The 21,482-nt window shown below is 54.7% G+C and overlaps 4 protein-coding genes across 4 annotated transcripts; 2 read left to right on the plus strand and 2 right to left on the minus strand.

Moving 5' to 3' along the window:
* Positions 1-1,058: 1,058 nt before the first annotated feature.
* LTHEOB_5095 (uncharacterized protein) lies at positions 1,059-3,482 on the plus strand (the record flags this gene model as incomplete). Its single annotated transcript, XM_035514202.1, has 3 exons — positions 1,059-1,593; positions 1,650-2,475; positions 2,534-3,482. 3 exons carry the CDS (start codon positions 1,059-1,061, stop codon positions 3,480-3,482), a joined length of 2,310 nt encoding a protein of 769 aa, XP_035373963.1.
* A 2,785-nt stretch (positions 3,483-6,267) lies between these two features.
* Positions 6,268-7,518, minus strand: LTHEOB_5096 (Acyltransferase 3; the record flags this gene model as incomplete). The annotated part of the gene is made up of 1 exon (XM_035514203.1): positions 6,268-7,518. The coding sequence occupies one exon, from the start codon at positions 7,516-7,518 to the stop codon at positions 6,268-6,270; it is 1,251 nt and encodes a 416-aa protein (XP_035373964.1).
* Positions 7,519-8,155: 637 nt separating this feature from the next.
* Positions 8,156-9,906, plus strand: LTHEOB_5097 (uncharacterized protein; the record flags this gene model as incomplete). Its single annotated transcript, XM_035514204.1, has 4 exons — positions 8,156-8,455; positions 8,514-9,348; positions 9,493-9,580; positions 9,831-9,906. 4 exons carry the CDS (start codon positions 8,156-8,158, stop codon positions 9,904-9,906), a joined length of 1,299 nt encoding a protein of 432 aa, XP_035373965.1.
* Positions 9,907-12,184: 2,278 nt separating this feature from the next.
* Positions 12,185-12,695, minus strand: LTHEOB_5098 (TPR domain-containing protein; the record flags this gene model as incomplete). Its single annotated transcript, XM_035514205.1, has 2 exons — positions 12,185-12,205; positions 12,255-12,695. 2 exons carry the CDS (start codon positions 12,693-12,695, stop codon positions 12,185-12,187), a joined length of 462 nt encoding a protein of 153 aa, XP_035373966.1.
* Between the last annotated feature and the right edge of the window lie 8,787 nt (positions 12,696-21,482).

The raw sequence follows: 21,482 nt of genomic DNA on the forward strand, positions 1-21,482 counted from the left end.
CCACACACGGGCCAAAAAAAATTACAAAACGTACAACAGCCGGGATTCCCCAATGGTCACCCACTTGAGTACTAATCGGCCGGTTCGCAGCTTAAGTACGGCTGAGCGGACGGGAAGCCCTGCATTCTGCGACCTATGGTCGTACGTGACAGGACAAGTTGTCAGCAGCATTTATGACCCTCAGTCAACAAGCAGTCGTCCAGTCTACATGGACCCAGACATGAGCGCCTCCGCGCCTATCTACACGATGTCTAGGTTCTGCATGACCACCTGCTTTGTCATCCAAGCCGCGTGCGTCTGCGTGACAGTTCTGCTACGTGCGCGGACCGAAGTACCAGATTTCTTGAGCAGCGTCGCGGCGCTAACGCGGGACACGCCGCTCATTGTTTCAAACCATGCGTGTGTCAAGGTCCGGGGTTTGGCAGAGCAAAAGGCCAGATTGCTTACAAGAGGTTGTTCGGGTTGCGAAGCAAAGCCGTGTGAGACATCCATTGAGGTGATTAGTCACGTGACTTCGTCGAGGTGATGGTGGTCAGCAAGGGCTGGAGGTCCGAGCGGGACAGGTGAGAGAGCAGGCTGGGGGACACGGAGATAGCGAGGCTACTGAGAGCCAAGTGTGTGATGGGAAGGATTCCATGGAGTGATGACAAGGAACTTTTTTCCAGGCAGCTGCCAGCCTGGCATAGGTATATGTATAGCTGAGATACTAACTCGCCTTCGGAGTGAACAATCAAGAAGATAAGTCTAGATTCAGTCCTCATAGATGCACACTTTTACCTAAAGCTACTTAGCGGCTCGGCAGGGTCCAGGATGCGGCCCGCTTTAGCCGCAACACGAGGATTGGGGGCTGTAAAGCGGCCGGGGATTCCAGAAACTGAAGTGCCAAGGTGCATAGCGATTCCTCCAGCCTTGGTGCCTGGTGCCTGGTGACGGGCACACCGTCTGTCGTACCACTTAGATTGTCCACGTGCTTTTCTGCGATATTGGTTAATTTTTTTATAAAAGTGAAGGAAGCGCCAATGCAGGAGGAGCTGCATGTGGTACCGCTTCGTTCTATCATGGCCTCACCAAACGTTGACCCGGGCGCAGAGCGCCTACCCGAATATCATGAACTGACCAGCCCGCGGCAGGCCAAACTAGACAGCATCAGACTGAGAACACTAAGGGGAAAGCTCTATCTGTTTAGCCTCGTCGGTGGCTATCTCGCTTTTGCAATTACCCCCTGGGTCCTCCTCTGCCTCGTTGGCCGTGGACCCATCTACGTGGGTAAGAAAGATTTCGCTAGTAATTACAACGAGGTCCGGCCAATGCGCGACGCTTCGTGGGTCTCGGATATAGTCAGGACTGCTTCAATACTGGCCGCCATCGCTTCTGCGCTGACAATACCGACGGTTGCGTCTGTTTGCACTTACGCTTCTGTGGCATTTACTCAGTACCACGCAAAGGGACCGAAACTGTCGCTGAGGCAGACATTGGCACTTGCAAACCAGGAATGGATGAGCCCTCTCATGCCCGTTATTCTGTTGGCACCAACGCTCCGCCGCCAACACGGCAGTGGGTTCCTCTGGTTCGCATGCTTCTTCACTTTGCTAGGTATGGCAACTGCTCACTTTTGCTTACAAATGGCAACGCTAACATGGACTACAAAGGCCTTGTAGTTTGGCCCGTTCAGCAAGGATTACTAGAGCCGGTAACTACCACGAGAGTTGCTTCCGAATACTCTTCGAATTTTGAGTCAAATCGTTATTTGGTCGACATCCCGCACCTGTTCGCTTCGGAGGGCTATGACAGTAACTTAGATGTCGTCAGCCTACGTCAAGCCATGGAAACAGGCTCGTCTCAGACGTGCAATCCCCGACTTTGGTGGAACGGCACGGCAGAGGATCATGCCAATTGGCAGCAGAAATGTACTGGCAACTCTGCTGGGTTTAACAGTTGGTTCGAGGATCGTAATGACGAACCGGTTCAAGAGCACTTTTGGGACCCATCACAGGTCTTCATGGCTGAAATTCCCTTCGGATACAACACGGGATTCAAGCGGGCGTACATACCTCGATTCAACACGAGCATTGACTACGACAACATAACCATGAGCGACACTGCACCCGACGGCTGCTTCACGGACGAGGACGACTCCAATTTCATCAAGTTCGGCTACGATTACGTGGACGAAGAGGATTCTCATCTCGACTGGCATGTCCGGACTTGCATGTCCAGCAGTGCCTTGAAAACGCCGATAATGAACGGCACTCGGGACCGCCAGGACTTTGAAGAGGTCTTCTACCTCAACATCAGCACAGCCATAAGTTGGAAGGAGTACCACGCTTCGAACATTTTCAGGGTCAGAGCCCGGACGACCATCGGCTACTTCGAGCTTCCGAACAACTACAACGACGGCACCCACGGCCCGCTGCTGGACAAATTCCCCTCAATACCAGACGACGACGACGATAGCACCATCGATGCCTCTTACAAGTTCGTCTCCCCCTCCCTCCCCTTTCCCCCCCACAAACAACCGCTGATCACCCCTCAGTGACCCCACCTTCTACACCAACAACCGCGACAGCTACGGCGAACAAGACGGCTTCCCCACCGTCCTCGAATACGTCAACAACAAAGGGCCCCTCGCCCTCATCTACGCCTCCCTCTTCGGCAACGCCTCCTTCCCGGCCCAATGGTCCGACCGCGCCTACACCACCGCCATGGCCCGCGCCGCCGACGGGCCGTCCTTCCCGGCCACCTGCGCCGCCTACGCGCCGCTCGGCCACCTCTTGGGATCCCGCGGCGTCTGCACCTCCTTCTCGGGCCTGTGCTTCGCCAGCAGCTCGTCCAGCTACAACGTCCTCGACTGCGTGCGGCCGCGGAGGCACTTCAACACCACGACCGGCGGCAGCGACGGCGACCGCCCGCACCCGGTCGGCGTGTGGCTGAGCACCTTCGTCATCGACACCGCTCGTAGCCGTGGCGGGGCGAGCGCCATGCGCGGCGCCCTCCGCATGGCCGCGTTTTTTGCCAACGAGATCCGCGTCACGCACGCGGAGGACGCCTCGAAGCGGCTGCGCATCGCGCCCGACCCGGGCGTCGACGGCGTCGTCGGTGCGCCTGTCGTGCCGTTTACGGGCCTCGTCGTCGGCAGCGTGGTGCTTGGCGTCTTCGTCGTGCTCTTGCTCGCGCTGACGCTGTTCGCGGCGCTCGTGCCGCGGTGGACGGAGCGGCTGGATGCGACGGCGGCGATGCGGGTGGGTGCTGCGTTGGCGGCGATGGTGCCATCGAACGAGGGTCCGGGGGGGTTGGCGAGCTTGAAGAATAACGGGTGGCATTTGAGGGGGTCGAAGACGCGGGGTCTGGATGCGGCGCCGGGTTTCGTCGGGGATGCGGTGCCGGAGGGGGAGATGGGGAGGGTGGTGGTGGGGGCAGAGGCGCCGCTGAGGTGGGGGAGGAGGTATGAGGGGGATTTGTTTGGGGGGGTGAGGATGGGGTGAATTGAACAGGGGGCTGGGTCTGGAAGCGTTGGGGTGAGGCTTTGTTTTTTTTTCTTTGTCGTTTAGACTGTATTTTGCTTAGAGACGTCACGATTAATGCTGGAGAAAGTCAGGCATGACTGGTTTCTTTTTGGAAAGAAGGGAAATGAAGTGGGCTGTCCAACTATCAATGTACCGGAGATACCTACATGCGAGATACAAGCAAATCCAATCGTGTAAATACCCATCTGTATCTACGTCCGCTCGTCACGGCCCACATAGATCAACACAGTCTTCACAGAAGCTTCGATGATGGCTTTTAAGAAATAGTAGAACGTAAGCCGAGAACATAAAAACTCACGGTCATTCCAGACCTCTCTCCCTTGTTCAAGTATGGCATTAGTATTTATCCCGAATAGAAGGCGTACTTGGGCTTAATCCCACCTCTAAGTGTACATTGTCTCTGCCAGTCGTGTGCCCTTTAGACGGTTAATCCAGTATAATTTCAACATTCTTTACAATGAATGGGATTTCCTCTTTATCAAAGATAGGCTGCCACTTGTGAGAATAGGAAGAAGTATCCCAGAAGTTGAACTGGCCACGTGCCGACTTGCCCTTAAACGGGGCCATCTGTTCCAGAATCGGCTCCATCAGCTCCGAGTCTGGGGGTTGCTCGTGCCACGAGCTGACTGGCGACTGATTAAAAAGAACGAAGTCCAGCGTTCCCAATTTCGGCAGGCTGAGGAGCGTGTCGCATGCCACGATCCATTCCGGCGAGGTCTTGCATGTGTGCCGCCTAAGACAGACGACAATATGTCGAATATGGCGAAGATTGCTAAAGGGGACATGCTGGAGAAAATGGAAAAGTTGATGTTCCTCGTAAAAGCCAAAGGTTGAGCTCCCGTAAAGCATGGGTATCACTTCCGCATACCTGTAAATTATAAGTCATTGAAACCGGTCATCATGGGGCAAAGTGTCCATACACTGAGTGACACGTCAACGCCAAAGACAGCAACATTGTGGGGTTGCCGTGCTGGAAAATTCCTCCGGCGGGCACCAAGCTTTTCAATTGGTATCCGTGCCTCAGTAGCGCCCTTCTGTGACGCCCCCAAGCGATTTGGTGTGCGAATCGATCCGTGTCCGTCGTTCCGAAAGTCGTAGGCGGCTTACCATGCGTATCCAACTGCCGCAAGATTGACATTGTCCCACGAGATGAATGAATAACAAGAGGGATGTATTCACCGCCCGGGAACACGTACTCCCAGATATTTAAGCGAAGCTCAGCGGGCAAGTTGAGCAAAAGAGAGCCTTCTCGATCCGAGGGCAAGTCTTGAGCAGTCTGGCTGACGTGGGCCATGATTTGGTGGATCTGCGGGCGGTATTTTGCAAAAGCTAGGTGAATTGCGAGTTTTCTCGAGGCAAGTACTGGTTGCAGTGGACCTTACAGACTTAAACAGCATGAAGTGCGGCGTAATGAAGCACGGCCCTCTAATTTCTGCTGCTGCCTGGACCAGCCACGTGGCAGGCCGTCAAATGTTAATTTTGGCAGTAAGCCTCATTTCCCCACCGTCATCTGAGCGCTGCGCCTCTAAACTAACGATATCCGCACACAGTGTACGCCTGATGAAATTATCTGATCTCTTTCATATTCGTGATTAACATTTTGCCGTACATCTCATCGTGTAGTCTATGTTAAAATGATTGAGTATGGTACAGTAATTTCTAATCATCTTTCAGCTTTCTTATTCCTCGTTGGTAGCTATTGTGGCGAATCGTCTGCTTTAAGCCTTCGCCGCCTGGAGTTCTACTCGATAGACCCTTTACTGACTCCAGAAATCTATTTCACAATTCAGCGAAGAGTTGTAACAGTAAAGTACGAGGTCAGAGTCCAGCGGTGACACAATTGCAAAATTACTGCAAATATTATTTCTCCAAGAATGTATCCGCGACGCGGGCCAGGGTTCGCGTGTGAACTATGGGTACACCTGGAGACTACTGGCATAAAGTCACCAAGATTAATCAAATCACCAAAGGATGTATTCGAAGAACAGCCATGACTAAATGGGCGCTTGCGTATCCTATAGAACTTGGCTCTTAGTCAGCATTACTGATGTCTATTTCTTTTCAGCCAGTCGGATATTCTGAAAAGGGCCCCGTTTTGCAGAAGCAAGGTACTTGCGGCTTCGGAAGTATCGGGAAAGTAGAGAAAGGGGGATGATCCATGAGACGCATTAAGACGAGGGAAGGGAGGGAAGCTGGCAACACCCGAGGGGCGTAATTGGCCACCTCAAATTTTCCGCATGGCAAAGCATTTCCTGCTCACTTCGAAGGGATAAAGAATTGCTTAGGAATCCTTGTCCGCCCGCGTGTTCGGCATTCCGGGCATGCTCGGCTTTCAGAGGACGACTTTACTCTTCCAGGACAAGACCAATTTTCTTCAATCAAAGCTCCTTCTACAGAGATGTTCTATGCTATTTGAAGCTCGAAATGGCGCTCAAGATGGACGCAGGTTTGTTCGACCTCTGTCACAACATTCATTTAATCCAATTTATCGGGTAACACTTGCTTGAGCCCCTACATGCCTGCCTGCATTACCCCTTACGTAAAAATAGTTAGTGATGCATCTGTGCGACGACTAGCTCGACAATCGCGTGCGAAAATCCTATCCCACTTTCATGCACGTGGGAATGTCACTCGACAATGGCCATTGTCTGTCAGCTTCAGCTGATGCAAGTGGGAGTACGAAATACAGCAGTGCAGTAGGAACAAATCCGGACAGCTTATTTCAGGATCTTGAAAAGGCGCTTCAGTCTTCTTTCTCAAAGCAAATTCCCTCAAACCAGCGAGCTACGGTCACACACCTCGTGTCGACCATCCTCCAGAACAAATCAGCAGCCCAAAGCACAACCACGATCACCATACAGCTACCAAGGCAAAATCCAACCAGCCATCCACTCATTGTCTCATACCCAGTAACCCGCCAAATGGTTGGAGTTATCCACATGCCTAACATATGGATCACCGGGCCGTGGCAGATGTAAAGAGCATAGCTGATCTTTCCGAGATATTGTGGTATGGCATGGTTGAAAAACTTCTGCAGCAGGGGCGTACAGGAGACTGAAACCACCAGAAGTGCCGAGCCGATTCCGTGGATGAAGCGCTTAGGATCAGATATGCTTTTTGGGACAAGATAAGGTATGATTGAATAACCAGTAGACATCTCGTAGCGGTGGCTTGGTGCGGAAAGGAACCACATGGAAAGGATGAAAAGGGCAATGCGGATGCCTAGTCGCACTGCGGAATTTCTCGCCCATCGTTCCAACGTCTGAATGGGAGATGCAGTTAGCGAAGTTGCCCATCTCGGCTTTTCTAGTAGCATTTCCATCACTTCCATCTCCTCTTCATCGGCCACCTGGCTGCATTCTCGATTTGGATCTTGAGCGTCAGCAGTCGCAGCTCCATCACCGCTCTTTAACCTCTCCGAAATGGCCATGTGCCCTTCCGCAAGCATGGCGCCCAGCACAAAGTCCATACACTCCCAACGGTCCCAGTAGACGCAGAAAACAACGGTTGCGGACATGAGAACGAAACGCCACCAGGCTCGACATCGGAGAAGCCCCAAGAGTGCGAGACTGACAACGAGGCTGCCCCTCATCTCCATTGGCACAGTCCATAGGTGCGGGTCGTACTTGTTGTAATATGGCTGCCAGTGCGAGTAGTTGTAGTAAGACCAGATGTTCGTCAGGCCCATGAACTCGCTCCACCAGTCCGCGAGCTGTTCGCCGAAACTCGGCAATCGCTGGTGATGGTTGTCGGCTTGGAAGATATAAGGCATGGTTGTGTACTGCCTCGCCGGTTCCCAGAGACCGAGGCGGATGGCGCACAGGGTGATGAAGGTGGAGACCAAGGCAGGCAAGTAGAGCCGGATGCCCCGGCGGAACAGCGACGACGTCAAGGTCAAGTAGACCTGTTCGTGCTGGTGCGGTCGCTGTCGCGCAAGTTTGATGGCTTTTGCCGAGGACACATAGCCGCCAACGACGAAAAATATCGAGACCATGACGTGGCCGGAGTAGATGAGCCGGAGTGGCGGCAACTGGATGATGCGGCGGTTCGAAGGCCCATCTCCCCATCCATAATCAATCCATCCATGATAAGTCCACAGAAGATGGCCGAAGAAGACGAAAAGAGCTGCGGTTCCGCGGAGCCCATCGAGGTAGGCCGTGCGCGCTGACCTGGCTGGCGGTCTGGTGGTTGAACGTGGGTTTGATGAATCTGGCTGGGCAGGAAGAAATGATTGCAGGAAGCTCGGTGTGCATGTCCAGAACAATTTACTGGTCAGCCATGCAAAACTGCACGAGATGTCCTTCATCGTTAAGCGGACCGAGAGGACACACCAAAATATGCGGACAACAGCTAGCGAAGGAAGCAAAAGCAAAGATTAAATGGACGTAGAATGATTTAGGCGAACAAGGTAATCAAAGCGAGATTCCTTGCATCCCATTAATTCGCGGGTTTCCTTCTCGAAAAAAAGGGACCAAGGAACATTTTTGTTAAACCATTCCAATGCCATAAGTTTTGCCGCATCGCAAACACATGTTCTCCTGCTGATCCTGATAATATGCCGTGACTTTTAGCGAAACTTCCTCCACTTTTGCAACACTTCAATCCGAATCTTGATTCACAGCCACGTCTCCATGTCTGATGCTCAGTACAAGAGCATGAAAGTTCTCCGGCTCAACACATGGGTATTGATTCCCATCGGTGTTGGGCTCGTTATTCTGTGCGCGATTTTCACTCTCTCGGAGTCCTCTGTATCACCATTGTTCGATCGACGCAAACACGAAATCTTGGAGCACAATTGGTCTGTCCTGGGAAAGAACTCGCCACTGGAAGGCCCTTCCCCAGGCTTCAAGAAGCCAGACGGATTGAAAGTTGTGGGTCTTGTCTTTTATGGACGAAGGGAGACTGTCTCAATATTGGATTGCTACTTGCAGGTGAGTAGAACATCATGACAGCCCTCAGAAATCAACGCAGCTGATTATCTTTCAACAGAGGAACCTCGCGATCAACGGCGGCTTTCTGGATGAAGTCGTTTTCATCACCCGCACTAATGACCTTGCAGACCTCTTATGGCTGGATGCCCGTGTCGCAGGTGTCCCACAATACCGGCGGCAGACGGTTTCCTTTGAGTACAAGGACTACTCGGGTGCGTATGACGAAATTGAGCCGGACGTTCTCTACATCAAGATAGACGATGACATCGTTTTCATCGAGGACACCGCCATTCCGTCCATCGTCGAGACAAAGCTGGAGCATCCGGAATACTTCCTCGTCTCCGCCAACATGATCAACCAGTCGCCGCTTTCCTGGGTACACCGCCACCTGGGCGCTCTCATTCCATACCTCCCCGAGCTTACCCCACCATTTCTCTCCCAAAATATGAGCCAGTCTCAATGGCGCGCCTCGCACTTGCCAAACTGGGAGGCTCCGCCGGAGATGGGGCTGTTCGGATGGACGCCGGATGACTTTTTCTCTCCGCCGTTCGAAGGGCACAGATGGCTTCCACTTGCGCCTGGCACACAAGGATCTCCTTTGGTGGATCACACCCCCGTGAAGTCAGTCCAGTACACCATCACCTCGATCAACTACGAGGACTTGCGTGGTTGGTGGTGGTGGCCGGCCGGCGCTCAGCTTCACTACAGCTTCCTTTCGCGAATCGAGGACCGCTCTCTCTGGAGGTACAAGTTCCGTACTTGGGACTTCGAGAACGAAAGGCTTGGTATCCAGTTCATTGCAATTTGGGGATCGGACATCATAGCCAGCAAGCCTATTCCCGCTGATGACGAGTTTCATCTAAGCATTCAGATGCCTCTCATTACAGGCAGACGTAAGTAAATTTCTCCGGTCGAGCTCTCATCGCCACACTGTTCTTTGTCCCTGATTCCGAAGCCATATAAAAAAACACTTGTGTTCCCTCTAATTTCCCCTTTTCACTACGTTATCCAATGACTAATAGCTCTTGGCCGTCTAGATGCTGTCGTCGATGGTCGTGGTTTAGTTGCTCATTACTCTTACGGCGTGCAGTATGATGGGATGAGCAAGACGGATATCCTGAATCGGTACAGAGCGTTTGCAGATGAAAAAATCTGTGTTCACCGTAGCATTGATGATTTTATGGGATTCCAAGGATAAGTTTTTTCTGTATTTCATGGAGTAATATGGTTTTTGTATAGAGGGGAGTTTATTGCGATGATGTGCATTAGAATGATAGCTTCATTGTATTTTTTAAATTATTTTTTTCAGTAAAAAAATTAGATACGAGAGCGGAAGATAATAGGATGTCACAGCTGCCATGCTGATTGTTGCCAGTTTTGGGGGCGTCAGCCTCGGGACGGGCGGCCTTCAGATCTCTCTCACGTTTCTCCATAATGACAGCGGAAGATGAAATCATCAGTGACCTTTTTTTTTTTTTTAAAAAAAAAAAAGGGAAAGGAAAGAACACATCTTCGCACAGTAGCCATTAATGAGCAACATACCTGTACGGTACCGTTGGTAACACCCGTGTCCATGAAGTGCATTCCGAAATATCGACAAAAATCATCCGTATCCTCAGGCCCAACTTTGGTGTTCCCGTCATTGCGCGCCTCGAACTGCGGCCCAGCAGCCACCGATAACGCCGACACTAGATGTTTCTAACCGCAATGAATGCCAAAAATGCAGTTGCCACATTGACCAAATACCCAGCAACGCCAAATCCCCCCTGTATGTCATCTTTGCCTATCCACCACGCAACGCCGAACATTAGGCTTGCAAACATATACACGAGAATCACTACTTTTACCACCTCCCAGTTCCATCCTTCTTTGAAATACAAACCCCAGCCAAACTCAGGTCCAATAAGCTCACCATCCAATTTCTTTGCGAATTGGACCAGTATCCGTGTGCTCTTGGCTTCGCCATAGCACTCGGGATGGGTGAAAAGATGCATCAGAGTATTAGAACCAATTGGGGGACAACGTTTTGGAGTAAGAGGCTCGCAACGATACTCTGCATCAGGCTCAGGCGCTACCTTTTCTGGCGGTGGAAGACAAGTGCAGCCATGTAAGCCGCACGGGGAAATGTTGACCGTCTTGCCTGTGATGATATTCAACTGAAAATTATGTCAAACGCCGACCCTGTCGCTGTCTCGAGTATGAAACGAAGTGACTGCTTACCATGACAAAGTTGATGGCTTCAAGAGCACTGAGAGAAATTGGAGATGCCCGGTTGCCCCGATAACGGGCGTAGTTATCTCGAAGAAATTCGAAGAGTCTTCTGTCGCTGTCGAGACCAGAAATATCTTTCTGATACAGGCTTGTTCCGAACTTTCCGTCTTTCATGCAAAGCATGAGAAAAAGCGGATCGATTTTCGGTATTTGGGTACTGGCAGCACAGCTGCTTGCAATTGAAGGGTCGTTATGTAGGGGAATGGTCTGGTCAGCCTCTGAACGCTGAGTGATGTTTACCAATGTGGTGGAAGCCTTCCTTGCCATCTCTAAGATACTCCTCCCCAGTTTCGAGGCAGTATTCAGGTAAGACGAATCTACCATGGGCTGTGAAGCCAAATCCTGGAGAAGATATTTCAAGCTAGCCTCGCCCCCTGAGGCGAGCTCTTCATAGTCATCGTAAATATCGGTTCCACAACGCTTCGATTAGTCAAACGTCAGCTTGGTGACTTTCTTACAGCAACTCAAACTCTGGAAATTTACTCATACTTACACATCTCCAGTGGATTCTTTGCGTACCAGCGCTTGAGTGCTTCTTCACAAATCCAAAGGTAGCAAGAAAATCCGACAATGCTGAGAGCTGTTTTTGACCGACCAAATGTAGATTTGAAAAAGCCGGAGGGGACTGATATTTCGACGACGTGTCAAGGTTTTCTTCACTGGATTTCGGTCTGGCAAAGGCCTCGAGACTCGCCCTTAGATTGCGAAAAGCCATCGAATCCGTTATGAACTCTTTGACTGGGCCAAGTATCTCGATTTCATTTTCTTCGAAGACCTCATCAGGTCTATTGTGCTCATTGGGACGGTTGTCTAGAGAGACGCCACTTCTCGCGTTGGGTGTTCGTATATGAAGGTTTCTCGACACCTTTGGTCCAGTATCCCCCATAGTGTACCTTGACTTCACCTTTTCTGCCACCTCGCTAGCCTTCGCGCCGACAAGTTTCGCTGCAAGGTATTGTGAATTTTCTCCAGATTCTTCTTTGAGCTCTTTTGAGCAGATCTGCAGAAGCCGGGCAAAGTTGCGGCAAAATCGCTCTGCTCCTATGGCGTCGCTTCGAATCGCTTCATTGTACAAAGGGACTAAAACTTCGTCTGCGCAAAGAATTTCGCACAGTTGCTCAGTAGCCGATGCTACATCAGCTCTCGAATAGCGAGTATCTGAGGTCCATGCTGACACTACTGTCCCCAAGGGGAAGATTGATGGGACTCCAGACGACAGTGCTTCAGACGGTGGAGCTTCAGATGTTATATTTTCCGGCCGGTGCAGATTTGATAGTTCCATCAGGCAATCCTCCAAACCATCTCTCGTATCGCTCAGAGCCTCTTCCAGTTGTCTTGATGCTCTTTCCTCAGCACCCATAGGTTCCAGGATTCCAATATTTTCTTGGAAATAACTGACAGCTTCTTCGAGACGCCCGATACCAGCAAGTGCTTTGGCCAAGTTATAACGGCAATGGATCATTCTTTCGTGATCCGCCCCTAATATTGGAACAGCCTGGTCAAGCGTCTTCATGCTGATTTCGATCACCTCAGAGGTCACCTCTGTCTGGTCTTCCATCCACAACTCGCAGATGAGCTCATTGCGGGCTTCAACGATCCTGCCCCAATCCAAGTGGTCATGTGCCTCGAGAGTACGGAGTACGGCGCGGAGCTGAGAGATGGCATTCTTGGTATCATATCTTTCGGAATAGTAGCGGGCCAGACGCATCCGGTTGTCCAGAGTGGCTTCATCCTCGCGAGCATTCTCTGATTTTTTCATGCTCAGGCGTCGCCCTAGTGTCTCTTCTTCGTACATCTTAACGAGTCCAAGGCGGCCTTCACTGGCAAGCTTACTTGCCGCCTCATCGCGTGCAGTAAGAGTCTGTGGAGCATTTGCTCCGAAGCGGACCGCCGCATCTTCTGCAAGTTCGATGAGTGAGTCGGACGACTGCGGATCCGCGACGTTGTCAAATGTGCGTTCGAGGGCCATGTTTGTTCGTGTTTCCACCTGGAAACGGAGAAACGCAAACGCGGGGAATCAGCTTGATATTGTATGTGTACGGATGGAGAGGATGGAGCTGTCGTGGGAAGGCCTCGGGATTGAGGCCCACCACTCAGCCTTGGAAAGAACACTTGTCATGTGTTTCTCAGGAGTAGCTAGCGCTTATGCAGGATAAGGCAATGACAACTGGATCATGTACGTCCACTCATAAGCGACGATGCACCCCACCTCATTCGCGCAATCTTATGCAGATGTAAAGAGGGGAAAGGCGAGGCTGGGGCCGTGGAACCACGAGCTGCAGGAAGAGAATGAGAGCCTTCTTTTGTTTCCCATCTTTCACCAGTGGATCATGACCCAAGGAGTGATACGCGTTGGGCTCACATGCCCATTGCGAGCAGTCCGTCCAACCCGGATCGTATGCCTGTGATCAACGCTGCAGCTCGCGAGCCAGTAAATTGGCGCAGCACAAATGCAGACCTCGATGCAGCCTCGCCGCTTACCCTCGTTGTTGAGAAGGTGAATCGAACCCAAAACAACACTGCGCATACGCCCACTTTTCCACTCGCCCTTCCAGTGGAGATAACAGTGGGGGGGATTCCAGTTGTTGAGAACCCACCAGGGCTATCAAATGAGCAGGAGGCTGGTATAATCATTGGTTCCTTGCTTCTGCTCATCACCATCGGGATCCTCCTCTACTGCTGGATGCGTTATCGCAAAAGACCTGAGAATATTCTATTGCTCGAGACTCCATCACCGACCATATCACAATACAATACCCCAAACGGCGGTCAAGGTCCTCCCAACAATATACCACATCCCTTTGCAGGTCATGATGTCGGGTTAACCGCTGCTGAGCCAGCAGAAGTCCCACAGACTGAAGTTCTTGGAGAAGCCGCTCCCGGAGGACAGGACACTGGCGCTGAAGCTTCGCGAGCGACGCATGTGCCAGCAGCGCATGACAACAATGGGGTCACTCCACAGGGAGTTTCTGAAGGGACCGCATCCGGACAAGAATGGCAACATCAGGATCCAAACATACAACATCCGGCTAGAGAAGAGATCGAAACACAGCAACAAGGAGTACAGCCACAGGTAGCGCATCAAACAGCGGAACAGAATGCACCAGCCCAAGCGCCAGCGCAGCAGAACTATCACAGACCAGCAGTGGGGAACAGTGGCGCTGCCGAACACGGAGAGCCTGATAACCAGAAGTATTCAAAGTCGCCGCTACGAGGGATCCTTTCCCATCGGCATCGATGGTACCGCAAAAGACCTGATCAACCACCAGAGGCCAGTACTTCGAGGGCTCAAGTCAGCCAAGCTCCTCAGCAACATTTTGCTCCTGCTACTCAGCATTATGTTCCCCCGACCGCTCCGGACCCACCTCCGCCGCCTCAACAGCCGCCGCCCTCACACACAATGCCGCGTCGACATGTTACTTTCCAGGATAATGGGAACACTCAACGGGAGACGGGAGGAGAAGGGGCCACCGACCAAGAGGAACCCCCCTTCTTCTTTCGCCTGAGGCCAGATTCGGATAATGTTTCTGAATTCCATCGACGTGGTGACGAGCAGGCTGCGAGATTCTTCAACGCAACCCGATCGAGGGAGGATCGGTTTGCCAAATATCGACGGGCCACGTATCCTCCAGCTGATGCCCGGTCTGCGAGCGCTCATCCTCATCAGTCCGCCCCGCCTGTTTATCAGCCGCCCGCCACTGCTTCCACAGGGCGGCGTCAATCAAGGCAGATGCCAACAGCACAATATCATGCCGGAGAGACTCCTCAAATGCGAGAAGCAGCCGAGACGCAAGGGATCGAGCAGGCTTGGCAGCATGTGATGGATGAACAGGCTGCAGCTGACGATTTCTATGACTGGTATGACGGAGTTGCTTTTTACACAACTCAGATGGGATGGCGTGCCACCTACATCGAGGACATGCGCGAGCATCGTGCACAGCAAAGAGCACAGTCTTTGCGTGAAGCTGCCAGAGGTATATTAGCCTATTGCGAAGCACGCGTGCGACGTTGAGGAAAGATGGTCTCTTTCCGCCGAAGTGGGAAAAGAGTCATCGGGAGTGCCTGGGCTAGGAACGGTGCTTACCCCAACCCTTGACACCTGTTCAGCCTTGTTCCACGAAGTCGGAACTGCTCTTTGAGAAAGGGTTGCGCGTGAGGGAGATACGGGCAGAACTCGAGGCTGGCATCAGTGTGAAAGGATGGCAGGTATTGAAGGCGCCGAAACGGCAGAAGAGGACGCAAGGAATGGACTGAAGTTACAGTGGAACATGAGGCATAGCGTCATGAATAAGATGGGCGAGGTTGGAAACAGAAATGGGTGACCGGTCTGTGGCAGTAATGATAAAACTAAGACTTTCCGAAACCATCATGACATGATCGAATTAGCAGCCGCAGGGCATTCTTCTGTTTGAAGTTGCTTGAAGCGTGGCTCTGACCGGTGAACTCTGACATGGCGCATGCATGCGGTTGCTGGAACAGCAATGCAGCCATTTAAAGGGCATGCCGACAGAGGGCGTCGGATTTGAGACGCGACAGCATCAGCTGGCACATGATATAAGCTCGCAGCAGACAATAGAACAGCCACAAAGGAGGATGGACAGCCCGACAGGTGGCGGGGACGCGTGCAGCCGAAGGGAAGGAGCCGGCAGGCTGTGTCTCAAACAACGGGTTCTCTTGAGTTCGCATGCAGGGGACAGTTTCCCGGTGCGTAACCAGCACGAGCGTGAGACGGAACGGAAGCGTTCGAGTCCAGTCGTCGGTGGCAGCAAGACCTGCATCTCTTTTGCGGCACGCTTACCGAGACGTGAGTGAAGAAAAGCGCCTCGTGGGCGGAAACACTCTCTTTCCTCGGCTGACATTCCCCGCTGGACGCGTTCGCTACGGTAGTACGCAGGTTCCAGCCTTCGGGACCACGCAGGAGTGCGCCTGCGAGACATTGCTCGCTTTGAAGAAAAAGCGTAGCCGAGCTGTGGGTACCTAACGTCCGGCCTACGGAGCGTCATCCGGGATGGATAATGCGTCCCGGGACGGGCGCTATGGCCAATAGTTCGGAGCCTTTCCCACAATGCGGATTCCATTATCTTGGACCTTGATTTGCCCACCAAAAACAACTCGGGGCGAGGAGGGAATCCACCATGGCGAGAGAGCAATATGGACGTCTGTGCAGAATCCGGTCGTCATCCGCCTTGCTCTATGGGCGCTAGGCAATCCAAGTGGCACCTTGACTCCGCAGTCCTCCGCGATCGCGAGATAAATATCTCCAGTGGCATGACACGGTAAATTCCTATGGCCGAAAGTTCTGTGCCCACAGGAGCGGTGTGGAGCAAATAGAACGATTGCAGTCAGGTCTACTATTGCTGAGTGCAAATACTTATTGTCAATGAATCCTGTTGGCGAGTAGAGAAGAAAGGCCCGTGCAAGGGGCATGGCATGTATCAGGATATTTTTGATTTGTCGCATTGGCATTCTACTCCAAAAAAGAGCATCGGTGGAGAATATGCTCCCAAGAATAGTATGAGTGTGTTGTCTGTTGTCGCCGAAAGAAGTTGACGAATCTTGATTGTTCCCACGCGGCGTGTCAACACAGGCTGAAAGGTGCCGATCTCGCTTCTCGACACCGTACACAGCATTAGCAGGTCTTATAGCATGAAGACACAGGAGATCTGAGTCGATGTTGAACACTGGGGTAGGCTCGTATTCGTGAGGATCTTCCGCCTCCTTATAGGCTGTGCTACCAAGAATAGCCTCTTTACGTCACCGGAACCGGTGTTGAGGTTCGACCACTGGCCCACGGCGATCACGATTGGAGATGGAGCGACGGAGACGAAGTCGCATCGGAGAGTAACAAGCACCCTGAGCGATCGCAGCGGCAGCGGGTCTCGGTAGCTGAATACGGGTCTTGGCTGCTAGCCTTACAGGCGGGATACGACGCGGTGAAGAAAGGAAAACTCGGATTATTGGTAGCGGGCATGAGAGTAGAGCATCGGGTCAGAAACTATTGGCGCGCGGCTCGTTCCATGTGGCTCACCGACAGCGTCCTCCTGCATCAAAGGCACGAGCATTCATTGGTCCGGATTGTCGCCATGCAGCACGCCTTCACCAGCATGCAAATGCTCCATCAATTGGCGACAAAGCGATGTTGCTCGAGGCGACCACCCCCGCAATGCTGCGATCTCGTGCTCAGATGCACGGAAAACCACTGGTCCCAAAAGTCGGTTACGTGGCGTGACGTAGACGGTAGTGTCACCATTATAAGCTTAAGGGACAGCCACCAGGATCAGCTTTACCAGACAAGGTGTTAAGGTTCGGAAGGAAAGGCGATCGGATAGACACCGATGAACATGTAGCGAAATTCGGACCTAAGATCAAATCGGCGGGCGAAGCGAAACATTGGAAATGGCCCGCGACCCTTGCAGTAGACGAGCAAGCGCGGTACCGAAGGCGCTGCCATGTGTGAAACACTGGGTGCCATTGAGCTCCCGTGTGGCTGTAGGGACAGCATTCGCGTGGCGCGGCTCAACTATGAGCTGCGACAGAAGCTTCGATGCAGGGTCAACTGCAGCTAGCAGCGTGGGAGTGTGTTTACCTGTCGGTCTGAGCATCGCGGCTCAAAGGAGAAGCGACGCCGATGCGGGAGATAGATTTTACACTTAAGGTGCGGGCATCGGAGACGACACCCAAAAGGACGTGTGTCGCGCCGATGAAAACGGCTAGGGGGGAATAGTTCCAGCGGGCTGCGGCTTGGCCGTCCACAAAGCGGATCGCAGAACTGCGTGGAGAGGGGTGGAGACCGGACACTGACTCAACTGGACGTCGATTGCGACACCGGACCCTGAGGACGCAGCCTCATTTTGGGAGTGGGGGAAGGAGTGGTTCGGCAGCGAGGCTGGCGGCGCTTTGATGTTGAAGGTGACGTATCCAAGCGACTTGGTTAGAGCAACAACGTTCATCCGGCGGCGGGCGAGTCACAATGCCTGCTGCGATCAGCGCAAGCTTTCCTGCATGGAGGAGGCGGGTGTTGGTACGGTCAATATTGTATCGGAGGAAACAACGTGCATGTCCGCGTGCGCGTGGGAGATATTGCTTCACTCTAACACGGCACAGCCATCTCCGATGCGGCTGCGAGCAGGCCCTGTGCCTCGCAAAGAATCAATCGATCGTGACCTGCCAGCGTGTAGGACAACTGGCCAACCGGCAGCGGCGCATCTCGCGGGTCTGCGGCATCGGGAACGCACGATGGTCAGGCGGATGTGCTGGATACGGCGTCCACGGAAAAGGGTCCTTCGATCCGCGCCATGGATAGTACCCGCCATGTCAAAGATAAGCGGTGACCGGGTCACGATCTGGCCTGGCTCCCGATGGAGCCTGACTCGGAACAGTGCAGGCGCGAGAAGCGTTGCCTGTGAAGGCAGGCATCGCGACTCAAGGTGGGCCGCTTTCGTCGAAGCGCAGCTGAATGCCTGCCGCGCCGCAAAACGTTAGCAACGCCCGGCAGGGCTTCGGGACTCCAGGGAATACAAAGATGCAGCGCGGCAAACCATCGTTCCGAGTGCTGTTCAGTCGACGGGGAGACGTGCGTTGTGCCATGCATTCCCGGAGGTTGGCTGCCCGCTCTTCTTCCATGGCTTTCGTGGAGTGCGCCGCGCCCGCTGCAGGGACTCTTCAGTGTGGTGCGACGATCGCGGGCAAAGGAGCAAAAAGTAAACAAGAGTTGAGGTGCCAAGCGACTGGGAATTGCAGGAGCCAATCCTCCAGAGGCTGGCAAGCAGGGAGGCCGCTGCGGGGAGGCCGCTGGCTTTATTGCCGATCGAGCGTTGTCCTGCCATCTCAACGGTAGCTTAGGCTAAAGAATCGTCGCGCGGCCGGCGCCAAACGTTGATTGCGATAATCGCAGATCCGTCGTCATCAGCGTACTTTCGCGTCGTTTCAGAAACATTCCGAGTCCCGCAGCTGATTCTCCCGACGCTCCAGTGCCGTGTCGACAGCGGGCCGCCAAGCGCTGCTGGTCGGACTCTGCGAGGCGTCGAGGCTACTGCGGGACATCAGCACACATCCCTGCGGTTCGGCACACGGTGTCGTCGCCAGGCGTCCTCCTCCACTCAGGCCGGGCAGCTGTCACACTCCAGCCGCGCGAACTGTTGACGGGCTGCAGCCGGCTCTTGGAGAGTGCGCTCTTTTCGCGTTCGAGACGCTGCGCCTGCGGCTGACGACCGATCCCCGCGATGAGCATTACGTGTCGCGCTGGGCGAGAAGGCAGCCGAATGGTCCATGGCGGAGGGGTGGAGGCGGAGAGAAAGTTATCCTGAAGGCTAGGGCAGATCCACGCTGCCGGATCGCGGCCAGACGGCGCAAGGGAGCCCGTCTTCCCTGAACAAACCCGGGTCAACGGGCGGCCTGCTGTCAGTCAGCCTGTGTCGTGTGCCCCCAGGGCGGATCGCTGGTTTGGTGACGAAGAAAGAGAAGAAGAAGAGCTGGAGATTTCAGGACGGGGGCCAACAATGGCCATCCTGGCCTCTGCGACCCAGCGACTCGGCGGAGGGCCGGTCGATCGGTTTCACAGCGACTGCGAGTGCCCGTTCACGGCCGACGCAATTTGCTTCCGCAGCCAGAACACTCGTGGAACGGCGGGAATCGAGCGGCCGGCCAAGGAACACCTTGCGTGTCTGGCTCTGTTTCTGCTTTCGGCTCCAGCCGGCATGTACGTAACGACGTGTCAAGGCCCAGACTCCCCTCCGTTCTTCTGTCGCCTTCGCTGTGCTGCTGCTCAGGCCGTCCGTCTTCTTGCTCGCCACCGCACATGCTTCGCCGCGCCCCACGCCGGCGCTCCCCCGACGCGGGAGCTGGGTCCCCGTACAGATGCCTCTTTGGGCATGTTACACCTGCGTGCCGCCATGGGGAGCCCGGCGCGGCCGCTGATTGGCCTGGCTGCGGCGCGGCTTTGGGTATTCACAGGCGACTCGCAGGCCTTGTGGCTTGCCCGGCGGCGTCTGGAAGACGGGTCGCTGGCTCAGAGACAGCCTCACATGAAAGCCGGCTCGCGCTGGGCCGCGATGCAGCAGCGGCGAGGTTCGTCGACGCAGCATGCCAGTGACGCAAGGCCGCGGCGAAAGAAGGGACCTCTCCAGGGCGAAGATATAATTAGCGGCCGGCCAGAGCGGGAAAAGTGCCCGGTTGATCCTCCACCACACACGCTGCCAGGCACAATATACCTGGGGGCGTGGACCTATCTGTGCGCCTGTTTCAATGAGGACGCCGGCCGGCGCTCAGGTAGGCGGAGATGAGGCGGAGGAAATAATCGCCCCCCTCTGAGATTGCGCATTGAGAATCCACTCCGCGACTCGCGCGAATTGCGATGTGTTTGATCGCTGGGCGGTCGACTGATACTGCGCTCATGGGCAGCGCGGCTCTCGCTGGTCCGTGGCCGCCGGTCGGCCGTCGACGAGATTCGCCCTCGTTCCAGAAGGCGCGGAGGGTGCGGCGGTTCCACACGCCTCCAGCATTCCGCGGCGGAAAGCTTGACCGGCTCGTCGATGGATGAAGATGGGATGCGTTTGACGTGCGGGCGGGCGACCCTTTTCGCAGCTCGTATTGGCGGGCATGCGCCCCACTGCGTGCGGGCAGGCGAGCAGCGGTGCAAGGCTCGAGTGGCCCTCGTCACCGCTGTACGAAATGCTTAGCGCGCACAATACGGCGGCGTGTCGGTGAGCGGGCGTGGAGGCGTTCGCTGGCAGGCTGCAGCTGCTGTACCGCGCGCTGCGCAGGACGAGTGTTGCGCGAGCGGAGCGGAGCCAGCCAGGACTCTGCGGGCAGCGAAAGTGCCGCGACAGGGGCCCTGCGGCCTCTGCGCACGCCAGTGCGCCAGCAGCGCCGTGGCACGACGGCCAGCAAAGGCGCGCCTCATGCGTTCCTGGCCTCGGCGCGAGACAGCGGCGCTGGGCGCGGGCTGCGCGGGCGGGCTGCGGCTGCGGCTGCGGATGCATGTGCTGGTACGCTGGGCCGGCGGGACAGCTGCTCTGCTGCTCGCGGCCGCGGGCGCACGGCCGGGCAGGGCGGCCGTTGCGTGGATTGCGATGCCCATGCCCGCACCGAACGCGAATACCTAGCCAGCCCGGCGCTCGAATTGCGCTAGTCGGCCTCTCACCCCTTCTACCTAACGACGGCCGCCTCCTCACCCAAACCCACCCGCCGCCGTCCACCACGCACCGCCCTACGTCTCCCCCGTCTTGGATTGTCGTTGTGTTTTCTCTTACTACCGTTGTGCTGTTTGCCCGCCCGAGTTCCCGCCGTCCAATGCAGGCCTGACAAGCCATCGCTGCCTCTTCGGGGGCCCGTACGCGCTACACACTTCGCTCTCGTTGACCGATCACCCCAATCCGCCGCCTCAGCACGGCCGGCCGCTTTGCCTTCTGTACCTGTTTTAATAGACCTTGCTCGTACCTTTCCTTGCGCCCATTGGAGTAATCCCCGCCCGACTGTGCTCGTTGCGTTCTAGCGAAAGGGGTACGTAAACTTCACTTCCTCCGGCCTCACGCTCGCTCTCCTGCACCTGCGCCCACCCTGTCCGCCTCACGCCAGCCCTCCCCACGACCTCGCGCCGCCCTACCTGCCCGCTGTCGCGTGCGCTGCTGACGTTGCCGCCGCCGAAACCAGACCGCTGCGCAGTCGATCCTTGGCCTGCCCGACTGTCGTCCCCAGGCACCGTGCCAGGAAGACTAGAGTCCGCCCTGCAGCCTCCACGCCCGGCCTCCACGCTCAG

Source organism: Lasiodiplodia theobromae, assembly GCF_012971845.1.
Source record: "Lasiodiplodia theobromae strain AM2As chromosome Unknown scaffold_14, whole genome shotgun sequence".
NCBI lineage: Eukaryota > Fungi > Ascomycota > Dothideomycetes > Botryosphaeriales > Botryosphaeriaceae > Lasiodiplodia > Lasiodiplodia theobromae.